Source organism: Poecilia reticulata, chromosome 8 (genome assembly GCF_904066995.2).
Source record: "Poecilia reticulata chromosome 8, P_reticulata-male-v2, whole genome shotgun sequence".
Classification (NCBI taxonomy): Eukaryota; Metazoa; Chordata; class Actinopteri; order Cyprinodontiformes; family Poeciliidae; genus Poecilia; species Poecilia reticulata.
The window spans coordinates 25,955,748-25,980,934 of NC_088837.1; the positions used below are offsets into that span (position 1 = coordinate 25,955,748).

A 25,187-nucleotide genomic window follows, 5' to 3' on the forward strand; every position below is an offset into this window, starting at 1 on the left:
TAAATACAGTACTAATATATTAATAGTGTATTTAAAATATATTTGAAGTATATTAAATATATATTTTAATATAATTCTGAGACAGAATTATTACACTCAAAATATAATAATTATATCAAAAATATATTAAAAGCTCTGAAATATATCTTAAAAGTATACTTTAAGTACACTTGAAGTTGTTCCAAATAAGTACGTATAGTATACTAAAATATACTATTAGTTGTAATTTAATACTATTTAAATACTACTAAAGTATACTAAGCATAAAATTAGTTGTTCCAAAATAGTACAGTTTAAGTACTTCGATAAAAGTATATGTATACTAAAGTATGTTAAAATTTAGTATACTAAAGTATACTTTTTTTCACCTGGGGGAGGGGGGCAAGTGAGGGGCAAGTGGAGGTAATCAGGAACATTTCTGCCCCAGGACGTCATTCAGTTCAAGAATCAGCGCTGCTGACCCCTGGATGACCACAGGGGGGCCTCCTCTCTGCCTCCAGTCCTCTCCTCATCCCGATCATGTGCCAAATCCTCCTCCTCCTCCTCCTCCTCCTCGTCCTCCTCCTCCTCCTCCTGTCTGCCCGCCTGCAGCCCCTCTCAGGCCGCGGAGGGGAGCATTCACACCCCGCTGTCTGCGTTTAGCGGACGGGGCTCTCGGTGAACCGGAGGGAGATGGTCGGCACCCCGTGCGCCCGGCGGCTGGCGCGCCGCTCCCGCTCCGCGCTGCTGCTCGCCGCCGCGGCGCTGCTGCTCATCCAGACCCTGGTGGTGTGGAACTTCAGCAGCCTGGACTCTGCCGGCGGGGACGCGGGCACCAGGAGCCGGGAGAAGCGGGACGAGCGGAGCGGGTTGCTCAACAAAGCCGCCACGGAGCGCCGGTGGAGGGGGCCGGAGCGGAGGGACGAGCCGCCGCGGGAAGCCGCCGCGCTGCACGGGAAGGCGGCCGCTCGACTCAAGCTGCAGCCGGTGGGTTTCACTCATGATTTCCACGCGTGTTTAATGCTGCTGCTGTTCTGTCTGAGGCCAGACTGCATGTTATTCCTGGAGGCAGCGGCGCCAGCCGCCTCTCTGGTTCTGTGTTAAATATTCAGTCTTTGTTTTAAACATCGGATTGTTTTGTAAGCCGGAACATTTCAGAGGTTTTGCTCTCTTTGTGCTGCAGCGCGGATTCAGATTGTGTTTTCCAGGTGTTATGTTTTCAGAACATGAATCCACTGTAAGAGGAAAAACACGGAGGGTTTTTTATCGCAGGGATCCACTTTCCTGTCCTTTCATTACGCAGTGAGGCTGTGATCTTCCCACTTCGAGCCCGGATTGTTAAAACGCTGCAGGTTTTACTGGAGGAAACAGCAGCTCAGGTTGAACTGGATGATTCAGTGGAAAACTGAGGAAATCTTCCTCTCTCCACAGCATCATGCTGCCACCACCATGTTTGACAGCTTCAGATTTTGTTTTTATCACAACAGCAGGTTGAACTTTTTACAGTTTTTATTCTGAGTTTGCTTGGATTTTAGAGGATTAACCTGAACGTGACTGAATTTATTATAATTTTTAAAACTTTCAGAAAGCCTTTTGCTGTTTGATGTTTTTGATTGATTATAATTGGAATCACTGACTCTCTGATCAGATCGGTTATATTTATCAGATGATTTGATGCTTTTGGAAACGTGGCTTCAGACACTGAGACATCAAACTAAATAAGCAAAGAATAAGCAAATATCAGAAACATATTCAGATAATTCATTTATTTAAACATCTATATTCATTTTCTATATATTGGAAATAAGTTCTAAGTTAATTCAGATTTTCCTGAACTGCTGCTCTTAATTTGATAATTTATTTTTTGCTTCTTGACTGTTTTGAATGTTCGGCGTTTAAATGTGATAAAAGATAAAAACAGAAGTTTTTAGGGTTTTAATATTATTATTTATATGGGTTGGATAAACACTGGATATGAAAATTGATTTTTAAAAATAAAAAATTTGTCCATCTGTGAGCCTTTAATTCTAACTTTGTCATCTAAAATGAGTTTGAACACAAACTTTTCTGTTTTCAGAGCTTCTGTTAGTCGATTTTCTCCAACAGTAAATTAATATTCTGTACATTAAAGTGAAACCCGAAGTGATGGGATTATTCGTGAGGCGTTCAGGGTGCGTTGGTGTGTTTACGGCTGAAGAGGAGCTGGAATCCCCCAGCAGAAACGGGTCCAGACTCGAACCAGCAGCTCTTCCTCTGATCCTGCTCTAGTTTTATCAGAGGAGACGTGATGTGAGACAAATTTAGATCTAAAGGAGCTGAAATGCTTTATGGAGCATTTCTGAACCTCATCTCGGTTTAAAAAAACGATCAGATAGCAGCTGGTGCAACTCACTTACAGCTTTTATTTCAAAATGTTTTTATTCCCAAATGGTAAAATCATTTTCTCCTGCATATTATTTATGCAAATCATTGCTAACAGATAGAGTCACTTTGCATTAGTCACGTTAAACTGAATATTAACGAGAATTTGGTTAAACCTGAATCATTCAGACTGTGTGAACGTTGTTCATATTTTATACACTTTATGCTCACAAACAACACCTGATCCGGTTCCTTTTCTGTGTCTCTTTGGGTGCGTTCTCACTGCACCCTGAAGGGACCCAATTCCGATTCTTTTGCCAGGGCCGTTCACACTGCCAGTAAATGCGACCTGTATGGGTTCTGCAGTGTAAACGGGGAAACAACCTGAAAGTGTCCCACATGCGCAGTAGAGGGCGCCATAGCGTCAGCGTTCTCAGTGTTCTGCCAACCGCCATAAAAAGAAGAAGAAGAGCTCAGTGTTCCTAAACATGGAGGCTAACGGTGGAGCTTAGCTTATATATTTGAAGTTGTTGTCCAGTCGGAGCAGCAAATTAACAACTTAATCCTCATATAATCCGTCATGGTTGTTGTTTTTCTTCCTGCGCATCAGGACACAGAATAATGAGATTTGTTGAGAATCAGTGACGTTCAGTTCGGATGAATGCGACCTGAACGTTATGGTCGCATTTGAATCGGATACGTATCGGATATGGGTCACATTCTGAAAAGAATCCGACCTGAGCTGTTCACACTGCCATGAAGAGATCGGATACAGGTCACATTACGTAAAGAAAATCGGAATTGGGTCACTTCAGGCTGCAGTGTGAACGCAGCCTAAGTGGCTCCACATACATTTGACGTATTCCTGTTGAAAAATATTTCATTTTAAGAAAAGTCTGTTAACCGTCTGCAGACGTAAAGAGCAACAATGTGATCGTCCACAGATGGTCGCGCCTTCCAGCTCCAGAGACTCTTTGTGGTAGAAAATTGTTTTATAGAACCACAAAATGAGCCACTGTAGTTTATTTATGTTTTACACTGTGGAGGTTTTCAGGTTTGTGTTTAGAATATGACTTATTGTTATAAACTATTTCTGCTGTCGGTCTGTAAATCACTGAGTCTGGGTGCTTTTCTGATCAGCTGTGGTGAAAACGCTTCAGGTTTTTAGACACTTTTTTTACTCCATATACAGCAAAGTGAGGCAGCGTTTAGTTTCTCTGCTCCTCTGGAATAAACTCCTAGAAAACCTGAAAGAAAATGTTTCTTTAGGTCGAGTTTTGTTTGCATGATAGGATGAATAAACAGTTAAAACATTAGTTTTGAGATTAACCTTCAGTCATCAGTTTTATGACACATCCAGCTTCACATCTGGACTTTGACTAGGCCATTACCACAGTTTGAGTTTGCAGGCCGGTTGGTTTCGTCCTAAAGTTGCTTTGAAGTGAAACCGGTTTGTTGGTAAAGTCAGAACCTGACGGCCGGGTCCGATCAGATTAAAGGATTACTTCCGATCCGGTTTGACTGATGGGATTTCTGCTTCCTAGTGAAGCTGAGATCGTTAATCCTTAAATACTTGTTTGCTCGTTGAAAGTCGTTTGAATATTTTTTTAAGTCACTTTTAGTGATTAATAACTTTCAAACACTGATTGGGTTTAGAAACCCGGTGAACTGATTCTGAAAGTCCAGATAAAATAAAGTTACATGAAACAGGAAGTTTTGAGATTTTATGTTTTCATTAATATCCGATGTTTTGTGTTTTGTTGGTTTAAATTTGTCTTCCAAGATTCTTGGTTTTGTTGTTTAACGGCTTCCTGTTGTGCTTGTAGACTCTGTGATTTGACTAGACCAAAACAATATATCGATATTGCATTGGAGCGATATTTGTTGCATCATATTTGAACTTTCATGTGATGTTTTCGTCCGTTTGGATGATGTCAGGATGTTAGTGCAGCGAAAAATCATCCAAACTTCAAAACAAAGGATGAAATAATCAAATACAATAAAATCAACAAAAATTATAATTATGTTACTAAGATGCAATATTTCATAAATAAAGCAGTCAGTCTTATAGGGAAGAGTTTGCAGATTAAAAGAAAACGATTCATTTTGCAAATTGTTTAGTTTCTTCTCAGCAATAAGAATAAATTTGAGTCACTTTTTAAAAAACGTCCCCAAGTTTAATAAATTAAATAAAAAGCAGTTTAAATTCAGCAAAGTCTGATTTTGAGTAACGTTTCCTTTAATTACTCAGAAGATTTTAATTCGCCTGTAATCATTTTTGTCATAATTGAAAATAAAATAACCAGAGGTTTGAAAAGAAAAACATTTTTAGTGTTTTTTATTCTGCAGGAGAAAACCAGAGATTTAAGGAAAGTTTACTGAATATCAACTGAAATGGAGGTAAAACAATGAGTGTTTATTTATGGAAATCTGTTTTTCTATTTTTGGTGAATCAGCTTCAAACACGGATATTAAAGCTAAAAAGCTGCTTAATGTTTTGTTCACATTATTCCTGAACATCGCTGCTGTAATCCCTGCAGGTTTCACCGTCACATTACGACCTTTTGAAAATAAATCTGCCGTCGGCATCAAACCGCAGCTTTAACATTTAATGTTAGAAACTCCACTGAAAAAAGAAACAGTTGATCCAACTTACATAAATTACATCAACTGGCCACAAATTAAGTTTATCCAAGAAAACTTATTAAACTGAAATGTTAAACGACCGTAAATAAAGTAAGTTTGACCAACTTAATTTGATTACATGTGACAAATTAACACTTTTTAACATTAAAATCCTGATGTGAGTTAAATTCTTCAAGTTTTTTTGACTTAATGTTTTCTTTTTAAAGATGTTTGTCATTTCCAAGCCTTCATGTGTTTCTGAACTCAGACATAAATCTAAATAAACATCATTGCTGAGCCGTCAGTTTCTGATTTCTTCAGGTTCCAGCTCCAAAATCTAACAACCAGATAAATATTCTCCGTAAATGTTGGTAAAAATGTGGATTTATTCCTTTAGAAAAGGAGGGCAGCTCTGTGAGTTTGACATAAACCCCCCGAGGGTCTGAAGTCTCATTTGAACCAGTTTGGTTCTGGTTCTCCAGCTGCAGGTCGGAGTCTGAACCGCTCTGTTTTCAGTACCTTCAGGGTCCCGGAGTGCAAACACGTCGTCCCCGGAGCTTTTCTAATGAATCGCTGCCTTACAGAGCGGCAGTGTACGCCCGATGAAAGAGCTCATTATGTTTTATAAACTTCATAACTGCAGCTGCAGGCGACGCCTCGCTGCCGTCTGACGTTCTATCAGACGGATCAACGACCTGCCAAAACATCACACACATCTTCCGTTTCACCTGCAGTCCATCAGTTTTTCTGGCCTCAACCAGATTAAAGGACTGAACAGAAAAGAGATTCGTAAAAACTCTGAATCCCAGAATGCATTGCGTTAACTCAGTTCCCAGGAAGAAAGGATCACTGTGATATCTCCAGATTAAGTAATTGTTTTGGGGTTTTTTATTTTCATTTTTTCCAGAGTTTCTGAGATTAATGTAAAAAGTTTTTAGTTCTTTTAGTTGAAATGTTCTTTTGTTCTGTCTAGAACGTTGTTCCTGTCTGAAAACCATCAAAATCAAAACTAAGTCAGAGCTGAGCATCAACCTGCTCGACTTATCAGTTCACTCTGAATATTTTTTATCTTTTTTGTTCAAAGATTAATAGAAATATGTTCTAAACTCAGAAATGTTTCTGTGTCACATCATTTTTACACCCAGAGAAACAATGAAATGCATCAGTAGAAGTTCCCAGACTCCTCTTAGACCATTAGTATAAATAAAAATATTTCAGGTATTTCTATTTAACTTGAATTGTTTTATAAATAACATTTATTTCCTGATCCACCATCTTGACTCTTTCCCCCTGAAGCCTCCGTCTCTCGTCTTGTTGCCCTTTCTGCCTCCAGGACTCGTTTCTCCTGCGTTTTGTGATTTTTTGCCCTTTGTGTCGACCAGCAGGGGGTCTGAGGTGGTTCAGTGGGATCCTGCTGGGAGGCGAGGCCGGCGTCTCCCAGCAGGACGACACCGACTCTGGTTGGAAGAAAGACGGATGTGTTTGTAGGTAAACGCTGGTATTTTGGCTGCAGACCGTCTCCAAGGACTGCACGGCATGCTGGGAAAAAACGCAGAGCTTGTCTTTCTGTGAAGGAAGGAGAAATACCTTTTCTGTCAAGAGCTCTTAGTTTGCAATTAAAAACATCTTTTTGTTTGCAATTATGACTTGATTGTAATGTGTAAAACATTTTAATGTAATTAACAGTTTTTGTTGTTTTATTTTTTGTTTTTTTCTGAGCGGAACCTTTGTATTCACGTGTTTCCGGTACCCTCACAAATCTGATGCACAAGCGACGTCTGATGGGGTTTAATTCATTTCTGCCTTAGAAACAATCTGATTGGACGCTGGAAGAGACGACTGTCATGTTCAAGTTATGCTAAATTAGCTTTTCAAGCCTAAAATAGCATCTAAATGCTAATCATGTAGCAGCTAGTGCTAATGTTAGCATCCACAGTTCACATTTCTATAGACGCTCCGTGAATTATCTGAACTTCCTGAAACTCTTTGCTCCAATCAGATGAAGAACTTGAACAGATTAAAAACTTTAAATATTAAATTTTGAGCTCCTTCATGCATGTCTTCAATAATTTAGCAGCAAAAAAGGTTTGTTAATTAAAATATCACTTATTTAGTCATTTTCTGGTTTTCAGTGGTATTTTCCGGTGATCAATCACATCGTTTTAGAAGTAAGAGTCAACCGCCAGCCAACGCCAGCTGGTGCTGTGCATCACGTTCATGGGTGTACCAGAAACACGTGAATACAAAGGTTCCACTTTTGTGAGTCCAAAAGAAGACCAACCCCCATTTCTTTTTCAAATTTTAAGTTATATTTCTTTTTAACTATTCAGATTTCAAAGTATTCTGTGTACGTTTGTATGAACTGGGCATGATTACTTGAGGTGGGCAGGATTTTTCCAGAGGGCCATGGCCCCCTTGTGGCCCCCTTTTTGGGTCGCCACTGGTAGGAAGTCTGTAGTTTTTGGTCATCGTGAGTAATTAAAACATGACCAGCATGTTAGCTGCTGTAGTTTCAGGTTGTGAAAGCTCAGGAGGAGGAGAATAAATCCTCAGAGTTTAATTCGTCCTGAGGTTTTTATCTCTTCCTGTTTTAATCACAGTGCTGCATGGAGAGCCGGGAACATTCACCGCTTCTCTGCACTCACGCATTCCTCTAAGCTGATATTAGAGATGAGATAATGAGAGGTTGTCTGTGGAGCAGGTGGTCGGAGCTGATACCGCTGCTTTCTCCCACACACTCAAACGCATCGTTTATCTCTGGGAAAGACAGAAATGGGGCGATTTGTGGGATTAGAAACCCATCGAGGTCACGATGCTGAGCTGCTGGAACACAAACACTTTGAATGCTCTGCGGCTCTTCACACATTTTCATTCATATTCATGGGGACCAGAAACAATTTAAAGCCAAAGTTAAACTTTACTGCTGATGTTTCACTGATACTGAACAAGAAAAACATCTCAACAATTTGCTTCTCTAATATGTCAAATATTTTCTATTTTTGAAACTCTGAAAATTTCCAACATTTTAAATGTTTTTACTTTTGAAAGTTTTTTTTCCTTAAAAATTTTCTGAAATTTTTAATGTTTCAAACTCTGAAATTTCAACGTTTTGTCTAGAAAATTGCTGAGTTTAAAATCAAAATTTCTGAGATTTTTGCAAGCAGATTTTCTACTTTTCATCTCAGAAACTTTCCTGTTTTTCCTATAAAATTTCTGAGTGTTTTTGTTCTAAATGAAGTTATATTTTCTGTATCTCTGTAATGTGTCGCTGTGGATTAGCAGATGGTTTTTGTCTTCCTGATGTTTTGTCCTCCCGCCTGCAGGATGTCCACCGTCCCCACCGTCCAAAGCTCCGGCCCGACAGCAACAACAACGAGAACTCGGTCCAAAAAGACTTTGACAACATCGACAGCAACAGCAACCTGGGAGCTCGGTCGCAGCGTCAGCGTCTCTCCGCTGCAAACGGCAAGCGAAAGCTGGAAAAGAACCAAGGCATGCTGGGAAATGAAGTCCTAAAGCATGCTCCGGTCCTCCCTAAAGCGCCCAACCAGACCCACATCCTGACCGTCCCGGCGCCGGCCCAGGGCTCCAACCAGGACGCCCCCTTCTTCCAGACGAAGCGGCCCGGGTCGCCCGCGCTGCCGCCGGGTCCGGAGCCCAACAGGGAGCGGCCGCAGTGCGAGATCAGCGGAAAGGAGGCCATTTCCGCCCTGTCCAGAGCCAAGAGCCGCGAGTGCCGGCAGCGCATTGTCGAGGTCTACTGCAAGCACAAAGAGCGGGAGCTGATGCCGGAGAAAGTCCCGCGCTACTGTCCGATCCAAGGTCAGAACCACGGTTCAGAGTTTCAAAAGGCAAAACTTTACTGTCAAAGCGTTCTGTTTTAAGACTCAAACATTTTTGATTTTTCAGTATCAGAAAATTCCAAGTTTGTTCTAGAAATTTTTACTCCCAAACTTTTTTTCTAGCAGATTTTTGATTTTCCAACTCAGAAATTCAAGACAAACAAATTGAAGACCAGATTCAGAGATTGCAAAGTTGAACATTTTCTAAAAAAAAACTCAAAAAAGTCCAAATTTGAAATCTTTTGTTTTTGCTCTTGGTGGCCCCCTGGTGGTGTGGGGGCCTTAAACAGACGCCTAACACGCATATGCCTTGGGCCGGCACTGCATCTGTTATTTTAGTAATCAATTAATCTGATGATTCTTCTGACAAATTGTCACATTTTTCAATCAAGGACTTTGGCATTTTATGTAATATTAGAAATACAAGATGCATATGAACAGAAACTTAAGTTAATTTTAAATTAAGAAAATAAACATTTTATTTCCCGGCGAAGTTAAAACTGCAACTTTAGAAGTTTTGGGGAAACATTTACAGACAAATGTGTTTTTATTTTGTACAGTTTTGGCTCCATATCTGCTCTGAGTTTGTTGTTCTTTCAGGAAATGGCTTTTTAGACTAAAAAACAGCACATAGATTACCAAATTATCTGACGATTAATCTGATTAATCCGACTGATGGCTGCAGCGCCTGGCAGCAGGTCTCTGGGTTTTAAACCAGCTGCGCCCCCTTCTTCTCTAAATGTACCGTTTGAGGAACATTTTTAGCAGAAGCAGCAGAGAGAGAGCCATCTCTGTGGTTGGCAGCTCTATTTTGAGGATCTGTAGTACGAAGAGACGCAGAGAGGATGCTGGGTAATTACACCCTAATTAAACAACCCGTTTGTAGTCTTACTCTGCACAGGCTGACTAATGGCTCGGTGTAAGGGCCGCCCCACGCTTCATTTATATGATTACAGCTTCCTTTGATGACACAGTAGTCATTAGGTCCAAGGACTGGCGCTGGTTCTGATTCCTTAGACGGTTTTAGGCTTTCGGGCCACGTCGAGGGCGTTCGGCTCAGCTGATGGCAGCTGGAGCCAGCGTGGCCCGCAGCCAGGAGGTCGCTCGATTGTTCTGCAAACCTCGACCCGGCCCGTTTCACTGAGCGACATCAGCCGTTAAAACACGGAAACGGAGCGTTTGTTCTGGTTTAGAGCTTCAGGAACGTATTAAACCCGGTTTCCACAGGTTTTATTTGGTTTGACCCCAAAGTAAAACAGTTTACAACCTTTTACCCAATTTTTCTCTCAGAAACTAATTTAAACTAATTTAAAATAGAAAAAAATGCCAATTTTAAATAGATAAACATAAAAACAAGATAAAGTGGCACATCTATTCCAACCTAATCGGATCTAAAATCATATCACTTCTTCCTGGAAATTCAGTGTAAATACTGGAAAAAATGTCCAAAAACTTGTTTAAAACTTCCATTTATTATTATATCTGAATTTAAAATCATTAATTTGTTCTTTTTCATTTTTAAGATCATGATTTTTTTTTTATTTTCTTATTTTAAAAACCAAATACAGCCTGAGAAAAACAGATCTAAAGTTTATAAAGATCAATTTACTGGACCTTTCACAAAGTCTCTTGATAACTGTTTAACATTTTAAGTACAGATGTAATAACTAATGCAGGTTTTTAAACATTTTTACATTTTTCTCCTGCAACATTTGCACCAAATACAAACAAAGAAAGACAAAACATACCAGTAATGTTTTTACAGGTTGTGCCTTTTCAATATCCATCATGTTTTATGTTTATCTTTAAGCCTAAAACAAAGAAATAAAACATTAATTCTTTAAAAATTACAAAAATTATAAACTAAAGTGGATATTTGTCTCTTTTCAAAAAGTCATGTGACATTTGCATCTCTGATTATTTTTTGTATAGTTTCCAGTGCAGATATCTGAAAACACAGGAAATGAGACAAAACTCACAAATAACTTTTCTACAAGATAAAGAATCTCGTTTTAAGTCAAAAATTCCTTAATATGGATAAAAACTATTAGTTTCACCCACAGATTATTTCACTTATGGGAAAAATGTCTTTTCCCAATGAAACTGGCACTTTATCTAATATTCAAGAATTATTGACTTACAAACTTATTTATCTGTAATTTTGTCATATTTAAAGTGCACTAAGATATTAGAAACTAGCTGGATTTTGTGTTTTTTCAGTGTAATTATAGTGTATAGCTGTAATGCAGACTGACCTTTGACCCCGTCTCCTCCTTGTCCAGGTAAGGCTAACATAAACGTCCAGTGGGACGGCGGCGCCACCGGCTCGCCGCCGGTCCGCGTCGCCTTCGTCCTGGTGGTCCACGGCCGCGCCGTGCGCCAGTTCCACCGGCTCTTCAAGGCCATCTACCACACATCGCACTTCTACTACATCCACGTGGACCAGGTGAGTCCGGCAGAACCGGGGGAGTCCAGCAGAACCATGGGGAGTCAGGCAGAACCACGGGGAGTCCGGCAGAACCAGGGGGAGTCCAGCAGAACCAGGGGAGTCCGGCAGGACCGGCTGAGTCCGGCAGAACCGGGGGGAGTCAGGCTGAAAAAGATCCATAAATCAAAAATACAAAGATGATATAAAAACAGAGAACGCTCCCCAAGTGTTTTCATGCTTTTTAAAATAAATATCTCCAAGCTTTTTATTACGAAGCACATCTAAGTTCATTAAATTAAATCTGCATAAATTATTAATAAAGTATAAAACTAACGCCAACCAGTTTAACTCCGTCTTGGCGGTTTCTGTTCGTCTCAGAGGTCCGATTACCTCCACCAAGAGGTTCTGTCTCTGGCGGGCCGGTTCCCCAACGTCAGAGTGACGCCCTGGAGGATGGCGACCATTTGGGGCGGAGCCAGTCTCCTGACCATGTACCTGCGCAGCATGGACGACCTCCTCAAAATGGCCGACTGGTCCTGGGACTTCTTCATCAACCTGAGCGCCGCCGACTACCCCATCAGGTCAGAGGTCACATGTTCTCGTTCAGAACATATTCTGCTTTGATTCTCGACCCAACATTTATCGGTTCTTCTTCTGTGGTTTGAGCGGATCTAGTTTCTGTCCTCAAGGTTTTCTGAACCCCTTCAAACATTTTATTTGGATTTTATCAGTATAGAAAAACACTGGAAATGGAAAGAAGCCCTTCAGAAATCCTAGAAATCTACAAAAAAATTAAAAAGAATAATTACAGGATTAGAAAGATTTCCATTTTCGCCACTATAATTGCACTGTAAAAACACAAAATCTCACTGTTTTCTGGTGCAAATATCTTAGAACACTTAAAACAAGACAAAACTTACAAATAACTTTTCTGCAAGTCACAGAAGCCTGTTTTACTTCAATAGTAACTTAATATTGATAATAACTACTAGCTTCAGCGGCAGATTTTACACTTTAAAAGTTGGAAAAATGTCTTGATCTAAGTGAAAAAAATCTGCCCGTATATTTTTTATCAATATTTAAGAATTATTGATGTAAAACAATCTTGTATGTCTTGCAGAAAAGTTATTTGTAAGTTAGTTTTGTTTTATTTCCAGCTCATCAAGACGTCTGTGTTAGAAAATAGACCAAAAATACCTGGTGAGATTTTGTGTTTTTGCAGTGCAGACCTGCTCAGTAAATTAGAATATTATTGAAATTCAATTCACAAAGTGAAGATAATTTGATAGATTATTCCACACAGACTGTTTCTGTTAATTATGATTATTTTCTGCCTACAGCTAATAAAAACCTGCATTTAAGATAATAATATTATATCAGACGGATAAAAAATACTTTAAACACAGAAATATGAATAGTTACTGTCAAAGAACATGTATTGTAATTTATTGAAAATGACTGAATGTCACTAATATTTTTGCATCTGGATATTTTATTGATCTTTTGCATAAAAAGATGAAAGTATAAATAAATTAGACTAAACATGATTATTAGTTGCTGCTCACTGGAAGCAGCTGCTGTTTCTGAATTTAACTCTTTTATTTTGGAGGCGACTCTTTTCCTGAAGTCGGAAACGTTTCCTGCGCCTCGTTTGTGTTTGGGTTTTTTTTTGTTTGTCCTCATAAGGACGTAAAGCCAGCAGGTCACACACAGGATGGGCGTCAGCAGAGTCTGAACGCGCCTCCAGCTAAAATCCATAACTGGGCCGCAGCTTCGGCGCCACCATCAGTCGATGCCTGAGGTCACAGGCGAAGGTCAGCGAGACGGACCAAATGTTTCACTTTGTTAGCCTGCTGCAGCAGCTCATCGTTATTTTAATAATCGACTATTCTGGCGACTAAACAGATAAAAAAAATTAGCACGTTCTGCAGATTTATTTAAAAATAAAGGTTTAAAAATAAAGAAAAATGGGTTAAAAGTACCAAACATAAGACAAATTTACATTTATAAATCCAAAACGTATTTAAATGTTGGTACAGTTTTGGCTTAATTTCTGCTCTGTTGCTTTTTTAGCAAACTAGCTTTTTTCTGAGTCTGAATGTTAATAATCATAACAATCTTTTCTAAATCAGTTGATCAATAATCAGTTAATCGTGATTAATTGTGATTAATCCGATTGATCGTTTCAGCTCCATGCTGCGGGTTTTAAAAAGGGAATCAAGCTGGAAGAAACATGCAGATTCAACATCCAGACAAAATGACAGGAAATAAAATGTCAATATTTTTTCCTCTAATTTTCATTTCCCCGACCTTAAATCAGAGAAATAATCAGGGAATTCCTGCTCCGTGGAGACGGAACAGAGCAGAGCCACATCCCTGCAGTGGGACGTAACCAGGACGGTCCAGCAGGCGGCGCCGTCGCCTCCGGCCTCTGAAGTATCTGTCAAAGTTTTCCGTTTCCTCTTTGCGTTTCGCTCTGCAGGCGATGAAATAAATCAGCTCAGCTGCGACCAATCAAGGAAACTCACACTTCCCTTTAATGGAAGATTGTTTTGGTTTCAGAGCAGGAAGTGCTTCGTCCACAGGAAGCTGCATCCGACTTCCTGTTCCATGAGGACACACAGAGCAGCGGCTGATCCCAGGACGAAGCCACTGATGCTCAAACAAAGCAACAATTAGTTTTATTACTTTTTCAAATCAATAAATCAACAAAATTTGGCTTTTTTGAACAAAAAATTATTTATAAACCCTTTAATTTCACATTTAAAGCTTATTTTTACAAAATAATGATGATTAAATAAAAATATGTAACATAAAACAAGTGATTATGTAAATATCGACCTAATTCAACAGAGGTCCAGACAGATGGTGCTGGTGCTGGCTGGGCAGCTGGTTCTAGTTCTGGTCCATTCACTGGTTCATCAGTGGTTCCATCACAGCATGAAGACTGAAGGACACTCCAGCCAATCAGAGAAAAGGTTGCTGAAAAGTATCAGTCAGGGGATGGGTACAAAAAAAAATCTCCAAAGCGCAAAACATTCCAAACTCCAGTAAAATCCATCAAGACATGGAGGTGACGATAAATAAATATAAATGACAAATAATAGAAACAGAATATGGAAAAATAAATAGTGCAATAAAATGTGACACCAAGTGATTTTTTAAAAATGTAATTAAATTAATACACAGTATTAAAAAATTAGACAAGATTAATGAAATGAAAAAGAAAACTGATAAAGCAATAAGATTAGATAGAAGTGAAAATTGATTAGTGATTATATTAAATTAATGCCGTTAAAACTAAACTTTAATTTATGCAACACTGGAAAATCAAATAATTTGTGAAAATTCTTATTTTTATGTTTCAGATGAAATGTTTGCCGCATGAATCACTTTATCAAGCCTTTTATTTATTTAAATGTTTATTGCTAAATTATGTCAGACTCTGCCCTCCATATGAAACGACATGAGGAAAAGGCTCAGTTCGCAGTAACTCTGTTCTGGTTCTGGTTCTGGTGGAGCAGAGGCCTGGAAATCCTTTCTTCATAAAAACCTGCAGCTGTGAAATCTCTGATGCTTTTAAAATTTTTTTACTAATTTGTAAATTTGTAAATTTTCTCCTCAGGACGAACGACCAGCTGGTGGCGTTTCTCTCCAAACATCGCAACATGAACTTCATCAAGTCTCACGGCAGAGACAACGCTCGGTAGGAACGCAGCAGCCATCTTCAGTTGTTTTACGTTCATTAAACCAGGGGTGTCCAAAGTGCGGTTCAGGGGCCATTTGCGGCCCTGGAGTGATTTTATGTGGCCCTAAATACATTTTCAAAACACAAGTCTGGCCTGCAAATGGACATTATTTACATTTAATTTGAGCAAACAACCTTTAAATGTTTTACAATCATTTTTAGGCACAAAAATATTTTTGTCTTTAAAGTCGTTTTTTTTTTTTTGTTAGATTTTTTTTTTTTTTGCAAGTGATTAATAAGGCAAACGTGCAAAACCTTTTTTCAGCTTTGGATTTACAATAATTGACATCCATTTGCAGTAAAATAAACTGTATTTGTTTAAAATAGTTTATTGTTGAGCAGGTAGAAATGTTTTAAGTCTTTCATTTCCAACATGAGACAAAAGGTTCAGAGACCACTGAGTTAAACATGAATCCAGCCTCTGATTAACGTTCGGGAGTTAAGAACCGGCGCTGCTTTGTCCCAGTTTCATCCGGAAGCAGGGCCTGGACCGGGTTTTCTACGAGTGCGACACCCACATGTGGCGCCTGGGAGACCGTAAGATCCCGGAGGGCGTGTCGGTGGACGGAGGCTCTGATTGGTTCCTGCTCAGCCGGCCGTTTGTGGATTACGTCGTGACCTCGCAGGACGATCTGGTCAGAAACATGAAGCGGTTCTACGGCTACACGCTGCTGCCGGCCGAGGTACCGACACAACACACTGCTTTTTGCTCACAGCAGCCATTCAGTTTTTATTAAAAAGAAAATGTTTCAAAGGATATGTAGATTATTTTAAAAATAAAGAGTGTAGAGAAAAAATACAGTTTTTCTATTGGTAATCCTAAAATTGTGTTTAGTTTACTAATTAAAAATAAGTTTTAATTAAAACTAAGCATTAATCATGTATTATGTGTTTTACAAAGTGCAAATTAACATTTAAAATCTTAAAGAAAATAAAAAACAGTTTCTTGTCTGGTTTGTTTTGCTTCTCCCTCTTTACCAGGTGAACAGTTTTCTTCTCCTGATGTTAATCCGCTGACTGTGCTGACTGGCGCCCTCATCTGGTGAAGGAAGGAACTCCCTCTTCTTTTTGTTTGTAAAACCGTTTTTTCTTCCGTCTTCAGTCGTTTTTCCACACCGTCCTGGAGAACAGCGTCCACTGTGAGACGATGGTGGACAACAACCTGAGGCTCACCAACTGGAACCGCAAACTGGGATGCAAGTGCCAGTACAAGCACATAGTGGACTGGTGCGGCTGCTCTCCCAACGACTTCAAGCCCTCTGACCTGCCGCGCCTCCAGGTGAGTCCGCCTCACCTGGAGGCGCCCGTCATGCCAAACTCAGTCGCTTCAAGCACAGAATAAATGTTTGTTTATAGGCAGCAAAGTTTATACAACAATTACAAGCAGTTACACATAAAAATATTGTACAAGTCGTTTGTTGTCATGGTTACATATCAAAACAACTGTTTGAGGGTAAAAAAAGTAAGAGAGGAAAATCCTTCCAGCTCCACAGAGGAAATAATTGTCCAAATATTCAATGATTCAACAAAAAGAGACAAGAAAAAATCTATAAAAAGACCAAATCAGAAAGAAGTTCTGCTCCGACCCGGTGAGGCAGAGTGGTTCTCTCTGGGATGAAACCGATCCTGCAGAGGAGCCCAGAATAGACGCGTATTCACAAATTAGCAGCGCCGCTTTGAGGCGGTTCCGCAGCGTTTGCGTTGGCAGATCTGAGGTCAGCATCTGCGGACGGGTTCTATAAGGAGTTCTGGTTCTGGAGGCCGCTGCAGGTATTTTTGGACCTAGGCAGCCGCTGAGGTTTTTACTCTAATGTCGGGGTTGGAAGTCATGCTCTCGACCACACATGTGCACACGCTGACATAAAATAAGGATAAAAAATAGATGGTGAATTATTGGTTATTGATCCGCAGCAGGCCTCCAGGCCGACGTTCTTCGCCCGGAAGTTCGAGGCCAGCGTCAGCCAGGAGATCATCAGCCAGCTGGACGCCTTCCTGTTCGGCGCGTATCCGTCCGACACGCCGGGCCTGCAGGCCTACTGGGAGAACGTCTTCCACCAGCAGACGGACGGCGTCTCCGGCCTGTCCGACGCCGCGCTCAGCCACCACCACGCCTTCGCCCGCATGGGCCTGGCGCGCGCCGCCGGGTCGCTGCAGGGACACCCCGGCGACCACAGCTGCAGGTACGCCGCGTCCGCAAAACACAAAGACACAAATATTAATTTATCCAGACACTCATAAAGGGGCAGCATCATTTAAATCCACTTTTTTAGCTTTCCATCATTTTATCTTTTTATTCCTGCATCAGAAACAAACCTGGAGTGTTTCCTTGATTCTTTCATGCACATTTAATGAATCCTTTCATCTCCATGGCAACCATTAAGATGTGCAAAGCGCCTAGATGGACGTAGCTCCGCCTTCGAGGCAAAAGCTCCTCCCCCACTCAGCTCCTTCAGACTAGTCAGCAACAATTAGCAAACATCTTCTGAGCTCATTATAGGAGCCACTTCTCTGTGGTGAAAACGATGTTAAAGGGTTAATAAAGGATCCATTTTGGGATGACTTCCTGGAGGAGGAGCTTCAGAAAGAGGAGTTTTTAAAGAGACAGAGGCACTTTCTGCACTTTTCTTCATTTCAACCACTTAAACCTTTTTATGCATCAGAAATACATTAAAAGATGCAAAGTAAAAAAAAAAATTATTTTTAAATAAGAAAAAAAAGCATGTTATTGCTTAAAAAGAAATTTCCTGAATTTGATGCAGGTGAAGCTAAAACTATGTAACCTGAGGAGTTCTGGTTAAAAAATATTGATAATTACAGCTCTGAATATGTTGGGCTTTTCAGCAAATGCTCTTTTATGAGTCTGTTTGCTCCGGTTAACAATTAATCAATGACTAAATTAGTTGACAATTATTTTAATAAGTGATTAATCATTAATAATTGTTTCATTCTTTGTATATATAACCAATTGGTGCTGAATTGACTTTACTTTTGATCCCATGTCATCCTTCCACTTAATTTTCTAGTAATATTTTGGATTCAGCCAGCTTGTTTAGCGATAAACTGACAACAGATCTGATGTAAGATTTTTTTAGAGGATTTCTTCAGTCGCTGTGAGACATAATCATCTAAATTTAAATAAATAACTGCTTTAAATGCCATAAATCATTTTGTGTCTCACTTTCTTCACACTTTCTACCATGAAGTTGCTGATAGAAATGAAAAGCTTGTGGAAAATCCCATATTTTTGTTAGTCGGCATAAAGACTCAGATTCTGTATAGAATCAGCGGTTTCAGAGAAGCTGCTGTTCCAGTTTCCAGGGAAACGGAGAGACGCATCTTTCCACTAAACTCACCGCAGGCCGAGTTTATTCACTCCAAATTAAATATAAAGATAAGGCGCGCTTGTTCTGCAGCACAAGCAGGCCTCAGTCTCTGCCCACTCAAGGTTTCTGTGTGCGCTGCAGGCGGAGACCCACTGCTACAAGGAGGCTGTTGTTGCTGGTTTGGGTGGGGATTGGTGGTTAGGCTGGGTGGAGGCAGCGCTGCAGGAGCAGCAGCGGCTGGCTGGAAACACGGCGTCGTTTCCCTCAGCAGCAGCAGCAGCTCCAGCGGCAACAGCAGCTCCAGCAACAGCAGCAACACCAGCAGCAGCAGCAGCTCCAGCAACAGCAGCAACACCAGCAGCAGCAGCAGCTCCAGCAACAGCAGCTCCAGCAACAGCAGCAGCAGCTCCAGCAGCAGCAGCTCCAGCAGCAGCAGCTCCAGCAACAGCAGCTCCAGCAACAGCAGCAGCAGCTCCAGCAGCAACAGCAGCAGCTCCAGCAACAGCAGCTCCAGCAACAGCAGCAGCAGCTCCAGCAACAGCAGCAGCTCCAGCAGCAGCAGCTCCAGCAACAGCAGCAGCAGCTCCAGCAACAGCAGCAGCAGCTCCAGCAGCAGCAGCTCCAGCAACAGCAGCAGCAGCTCCAGCAACAGCAGCTCCAGCAACAGCAGCAGCAGCTCCAGCAACAGCAGCAGCTCCAGCAGCAGCAGCTCCAGCAACAGCAGCAGCAGCTCCAGCAACAGCAGCTCCAGCAACAGCAGCAGCAGCTCCAGCAACAGCAGCAGCTCCAGCAACAGCAGCTCCAGCAACAGCAGCAGCAGCTCCAGCAACAGCAGCAGCAGCAGCAGCAGCTCCAGCAACAGCAGCAGCAGCTCCAGCAACAGCAGCTCCAGCAACAGCAGCAGCAGCTCCAGCAACAGCAGCTCCAGCAACAGCAGCAGCAGCTCCAGCAACAGCAGCAGCAGCTCCAGCAGCAGCAGCTCCAGCAACAGCAGCAGCAGCTCCAGCAACAGCAGCTCCAGCAACAGCAGCAGCAGCTCCAGCAACAGCAGCTCCAGCAACAGCAGCAGCAGCTCCAGCAACAGCAGCTCCAGCAACAGCAGCAGCAGCTCCAGCAACAGCAGCAGCTCCAGCAACAGCAGCTCCAGCAACAGCAGCAGCAGCTCCAGCAACAGCAGCAGCAGCTCCAGCAACAGCAGCAGCTCCAGCAACAGCAGCTCCAGCAACAGCAGCAGCAGCTCCAGCAACAGCAGCAGCAGCTCCAGCAGCAGCAGCTCCAGCAGCAGCAGCTCCAGCAACAGCAGCAGCAGCTCCAGCTGCAGCAGCTCCAGCAGCAGCTGCAGCAGCTCCAGCTGCAGCAGCTCCAGCAGCAGCAGCAGCAGCTCCAGCTGCAGCAGCTCCAGCAGCAGCAGCTCCAGCTGCAGCAGCTCCAGCTGCAGCAGCTCCAGCAGCAGCAGCTCCAGCAGCAGCAGCAGCAGCTCCAGCAGCAGCAGCTCCAGCTGCAGCAGCTCCAGCTGCAGCAGCTCCAGCAGCAGCAGCTCCAGCAGCAGCAGCTCCAGCAGCAGCAGCTCCAGCAGCAGCAGCTCCAGCAACAGCAGCAGCAGCTCCAGCAGCAGCAGTTCATCTGGAAACACCTTCATTTGCTGCCTTTCCCTCCTCCACTCCAGAGTTAAAAACATGTTTTTAATGACTTTAGCTAGATCAGGGGTTCTGAAACAGCATTAGCTTCTGGGCGGGATCCCCCATCACATTGTGTCCAAAGTGTCAAACTCAAGGCCCGCGGGCCAAATCCAGCCACCATAGCTATTTATGTGGCCGTCTACACATAAATTGATCTTTAAGATAACTGTTTACTTAAATTTTATTTTATCAGTCAAATCAAATCAGTTTTCATTTGAAAGCTAACAGTTATCTATGGGTTCACCAAAACCAGCCCTTACAGCACGTTCATGACCTTGATGCGGGCCGAAATGAAATCAGTTTGGCCTGGGTTGTCCAAAGTGTGGCCTGGGGGCCGTCTGTGGCCCTCTGCGTAGTTTTCTGTGGCCTCTGGTCAGAGTTCAGGAATGAATAAAATGAGATTTTCAACAACAAATTTATGTCTTACATAGAAACATTTAGATGTTTGTGTTTTATGAGCCACGTTTTTGTTGTTTTGCTTTGATTTTAATGTCGTAGTAAGAAGAGCCACAAACCGTCGGTGACCTTTTACTCAAAAAGACTTAATCACACCTCACTGTATTTAAAATGGGTTAAATACAGTGAGGGGTTTGAAAACACAGATCTTATTTTTGTTGTAGGGAAAAAACTGAAATGGATATTTTGACCAACAAGTTAGGAAGCTGTACAACATTTAAACTTTTTCTGGTCTTTTTAATTAAAATACTTAATTTATTACTGATCGAGTAAAAAGAAAATAATTGACACTAAAATTATTTTGAATTTAAAAATAAATTAATTGTGGCCCCTGAGAAACTGATATGTTTCAGAGGTTTCATCCTTGCTGTCATGTTTTTATTTACAGCAGAAGATGCTGCAGGGCCTTATTATTGCTCTTTATGATCAGTAATAATCCAATTTCCCCGTAATTAAACACAAAGAAACATTTATCCACTTTTGTCTCTCAGGTACGCCGCCATGAGCCACCCGACGTCGGTGCACACCTACTTCCTGTCGGACCAGTTCCAGGGCTACCTGGTGCGCCACGCGGCCACAAACCGAGCCTCCACCCAGATGGAGACGCTGGAGACCTGGGTGGCCCCCAGGGACCACTTCACCCTGGCCAGCCAGCCCCACAGCAGCAACCGGCTGCAGCACATCCAGGTCAGGAGCCGCATCCAGTCTGAGCTCCACCTCAGCTTCACAGTGATTCATCCAGCTGCTGGGAGGAAATCCTCTTAGTGTGGAGTTGGCCCCGTTGCTAGGTGTGCTTGGCCCCGTTGCTACGTGTGCTTGGCCCCGTTGCTAGTTGTGCTTGGCCCCGTTGCTAGGTGTGGTTGGCCCCGTTGCTAGGTGTGGTTGGCCCCCCGTTGCTAGGTGTGGTTGGCCCCGTTGCTAGGTGTGGGTGGCCCCCTGTTGCTAGGTGTGGTTGGCCCCCTGTTGCTAGGTGTGGTTTGCCCCGTTGCTAGGTGTGATTGGCCCCGTTGCTAGGTGTGGTCAGCCCCCTGTTGCTAGGTGTGGTTGGCCCCGTTGCTAGGTGTGGTCAGCCCCCTGTTGCTAGGTGTGGTTGGCCCCGTTTTTCTACTGGCAGGCCATGAAATTCTTTAAGTAAAAAATGCAAAAATTTATTTATTGTGAAGTTTTATCTACTCAATAATAAAACTTTTATAAAATCTGTATATCATTAAAGATCCAAAACATAAAAGTTGCTTCAGACTCTGTTCTATTAAGAGAGAAACGGACAATTTACAATTTTTTTGTGTGATCGGTTGTTTTCCATTTGTTTGGCCAAATTCATCATTCTTGACTTGTGGTTAGGGGCCAAGCAAAATCATTTCAAGGGCCACCAATGGCCCCCAGGCCACGCTTTAGACACCCCAGGTTTCAAAAGAGTCTGTTCAGTTCAAACGAAGCGATCCAAACCCGGGTCGTGTTGTTGCAGGTCGGGTCGGACTGGGACCCGAAGGAGCGGCTCTTCAGGAACTGGGGCGGCCTGCTGGGGCCCGAAGACGAGCCGGTGGCGGTTCAGCGCTGGAGCCGCAGCCAGAGCAACCTGACCGCCACCGTGGTCTGGATCGACCCCACCAACGTCATCGCCGCCACCTACGACATCCTGGTGGACGCGTCGGCCGAGGTGACCCACTACCGGCCGCCGCTGACGGCGCCGCTGCGGCCCGGCGTCTGGACGCTCCGAGTGCTTCACCACTGGAACCTGCTGGGCCAGACCAGCTTCGTCGTCGCTCCGCTCGAGTTCCACCGGCAGCAGCCCATCCAGAAAGGTGAGCGGCGACACGTCACACCTTTGTGCCGCAAAAATGTTTGTTTGTGCCGCTGTCATTGTAAAGATATGAACAAATGTCTCCAGAGGTTATCAAAGGTCAATTCACAAAATCAGTGGAAACATGGAGACATCCAATTGTGCTACATTAAGATAAAAAAGTTTCCACAGGTCACCGGAGGTCACATTCACAAACAACAAAATGTATATAAATAATTTTTTATGTTTGTGCAGATAAATATTTTCAGCACAGTTGATTGGGACAAAATGAGTTTGATTTTGTGAAAGGTTGACCTTTGATGATCCCTGAAAACATAATATCTTTAAAGTGATAGCGGCACAAATGAAATTTTTTGACAATTTCATTTAATTGGAGGAATGTGATTGGTCCAACTTCACACAGGAAGTCACATGACCTGTAAATGAAAATGTCTGAGTGCTTCGGACGAGCCGGTGCCGCTCAGACACACTTCAAGCCTCAGCTGTCGGCAGCAGATGTATTTATATCCGTCCATCCTGGCGCTCTGTGGCGACACGGGTCACCTCCGCCTGATTTACCCCCTCATTGTTCGACCCCAGCTGGCGGTCCACAGATAACTGCAGGACTTTTTAAAGACCAGACAGACGTCAGCCAGGCAGAAAGAAGCTGCTGAACTAAAGACGGATTTGAACTCTCAGCCTGAACAGAGTCCCATCTACGGCTGAACTCAAGAAAAAATCAGAAAGTGGGATTACTGATTCCACAAAACTGAAACCAAACGGCTCTACATAACTCATGAAATAAAAAATCCCCCTCGTTTTGTTGCGTGACAACCAGAGTGCAGCTGATGCAAAACTATCCGTTTCCAGAACCAAAAATCTGAAAAGTGTGGTGTGTATTTGTCATCAACTCCGTTTACTCTGATCGCTCTAAATAAAAATCCAGAGCAACAAATGTTACTGAAGTCGCCTGATTAGTAACCGAGACGACATCCGTTCAGTGCAGTTTAATCTCAGACTAAATGCAGCCGTTCTGTTTTTAAAGAGCAAGCTTTAAAAAGCTGGTTCCATGGTGGAGACCAAAGAGCAGCATGGAACAAGATTTTTAAAGCTTTAAAAAGCTTGTTCCATGATGGAGACCAAAGAGCATCATGGAACAAGATTTTTAAAGCTTGTTCCATGATGCTCTCTGGTCTCCAGCGTCATGGAGCCCAGAGAGCCCCGCAGGTCAGGGAGCTGAAGGACGGACACGTGGAAAACCAGCTAAGAGATGTGGGAAGCTACATCGCCCCTAATCATACAGCTAATACATACAGCTTAAACTTGTTTTCTGGATCAATCAATCAATCAAGTTTATTTGTATGGCACATTTCAGCAAAAAGGCTGTTCAAAGTGCTTAACATCATAAAAACATAAAGTCATAAAAACGTCGTACAGTCTCTAAGTGAGAAACTGTTAACAAACATTACATTTGATGAGTGCCGAAAACATGAATATGCATCGAATATGTGGACCAGGGGGTCCAAAGTGGGTCCAACGTGGGTCCAAAGTGGGTCCCTGAGGCGTCTTGCATGTTTTATTCTCTCCCTCGTGGTTCTAACGTGTTCAGCAGGTCAATGTTCTGCTTCGGCCTCTAACGAGCCATCACTTAGTCCAGGTGTGTTAAACCAGGGGGAGAACTAAAACATGCAGGATGCCGGGCCTCAGGGACCCACTTTGGACACCCCTGGTGTAGATCAATATTCCATTGATTATTAATCAGCCAGCTCTAAACAGGAGGGCTTCAGCCTTGATTTAAAGGCAGTCAGTGTTTCAGCAGTTTTTCAGTTTTCAGGAAGTTTGTTCCAGATTTGTGGTGCCTAGAAGCTGAATGTCCTGCTTGTCCCCCTGTCCACCCAGAGGACACGCTGCGGCTCCACGCCGGCCCGCCCAGGAACTCCTACATGGAGCAGAGCTTCCACGGCCTGAACCCGGTGCTGCGGCTGCCGGTGAGCCTCCGCGCCGTGGAGGAGGCCGAGGCCAACTCCGGCCTGACGGGGGCGCCGCTGCGCCGCTGGCTGGACGGGCTCCTGGAGGGCCACTGGGCCGCCGCGGACGTCTGCTCGCTGGGCCCCAGCGCCTGCCCCGTCATGCAGCGCTGCGCCCGCACCACGTGGAGCTCCGCCAGCCCCGACCCCAAATCCGAACTGAGCGCGCCCAGAGCGGACGGCCGGATCAGGTAGCAGCGGGACGGACGGAGGAAACATTTATTTATTTGAAGGTGGCAGGAACGGAGGAGGACCAGAACCCGGTCTGGTCCCAGTTCGGTTTGGGACAATACGGCCCAATGAATGTCAGAACCAGAACTTCATACCTCTTGTTGTCGAGTTCACAAAAATGATTATTTATTAGTTGTTTAGTCTAATTATGACATTATTTAATGTTTGAACTGAGGCCAAAATCAACTCCGGCCTTTCCACAGGATTTCTGGGAATTTATTTCTGGTATTTCCCAGGATATAAGTATGGAAAAAAACTGGGTTTTTAGGTGAAGAGCTCCCCCTGGTGGCGCCGACATGTAAGTGACCACACTGAAAACTTTTCTCAAAATAAACTACAGAATATAGACCAGATGCTGTAAATAACTTTATAATTTCATTTAAAATGTTCTGTGAGCCTTAAGAAAAACTTTCCTGAAGTTCATAATGTGAGGGTTTTGCAGCTTTCAGATAATTAAAGTCTGACCACAGTGCCAACAGTTACTGTAACTTTAGAACATTTTGATTTTAATCTCTTTTCAGAGAATTAAAGAAGGGGGGTTCAGAGCAATTTTTAATTATTTTATTTTTCTTCTTATTTGGATCCTAGATGCAGAGTTGCTGCTTGTCATTTATGTAAAAACAACAAAAACAAATTGTTCTGATGTTTCTGTTGTTTTTTTTATCCAGTTTTAAATCCAAAGTGTGACTTTAAGTGAAGTTTTTAATT

The 25,187-nt window shown here is 42.7% G+C and overlaps 1 protein-coding gene and 1 long non-coding RNA gene across 2 annotated transcripts; one reads left to right on the forward strand and one right to left on the reverse strand.

Annotated features, from left to right (window-relative positions):
- Window positions 1-560: 560 nt before the first annotated feature.
- On the forward strand, window positions 561-24,611 carry LOC103469073 (xylosyltransferase 1-like). Its single transcript, XM_008416563.3, has 11 exons — window positions 561-966; window positions 8,289-8,787; window positions 11,090-11,253; window positions 11,614-11,816; window positions 14,861-14,941; window positions 15,450-15,666; window positions 16,086-16,262; window positions 16,895-17,163; window positions 20,933-21,128; window positions 21,907-22,243; window positions 24,121-24,611. Exons 1-11 carry the CDS (start codon window positions 673-675, stop codon window positions 24,441-24,443), a joined length of 2,760 nt encoding a protein of 919 aa, XP_008414785.1. The 5' UTR covers window positions 561-672; the 3' UTR covers window positions 24,444-24,611.
- Window positions 5,771-11,149, reverse strand: LOC145552650 (uncharacterized). The gene is made up of 2 exons (XR_014088788.1): window positions 11,063-11,149; window positions 5,771-6,531 (listed from the first exon to the last, which is right to left on the reverse strand). It is a non-coding gene; the product is annotated as an uncharacterized LOC145552650 (long non-coding RNA).
- Window positions 24,612-25,187: the final 576 nt, after the last annotated feature.

What these genes read in the sequence shown, in the direction of transcription:
- LOC103469073 (XM_008416563.3), top strand. Translation starts at nt 673, where the DNA reads ATGGTCGGCACCCCGTGCGCCCGGCGGCTGGCGCGCCGCTCCCGCTCC. An exon ending in ACACGCTGCTGCCGGCCGAG is followed by an intron (nt 15,667 to 16,085) that starts GTACCGACACAA and finishes TTCCGTCTTCAG; the next exon opens with TCGTTTTTCCACACCGTCCT. An exon ending in ACCGGCTGCAGCACATCCAG is followed by an intron (nt 21,129 to 21,906) that starts GTCAGGAGCCGC and finishes GTGTTGTTGCAG; the next exon opens with GTCGGGTCGGACTGGGACCC.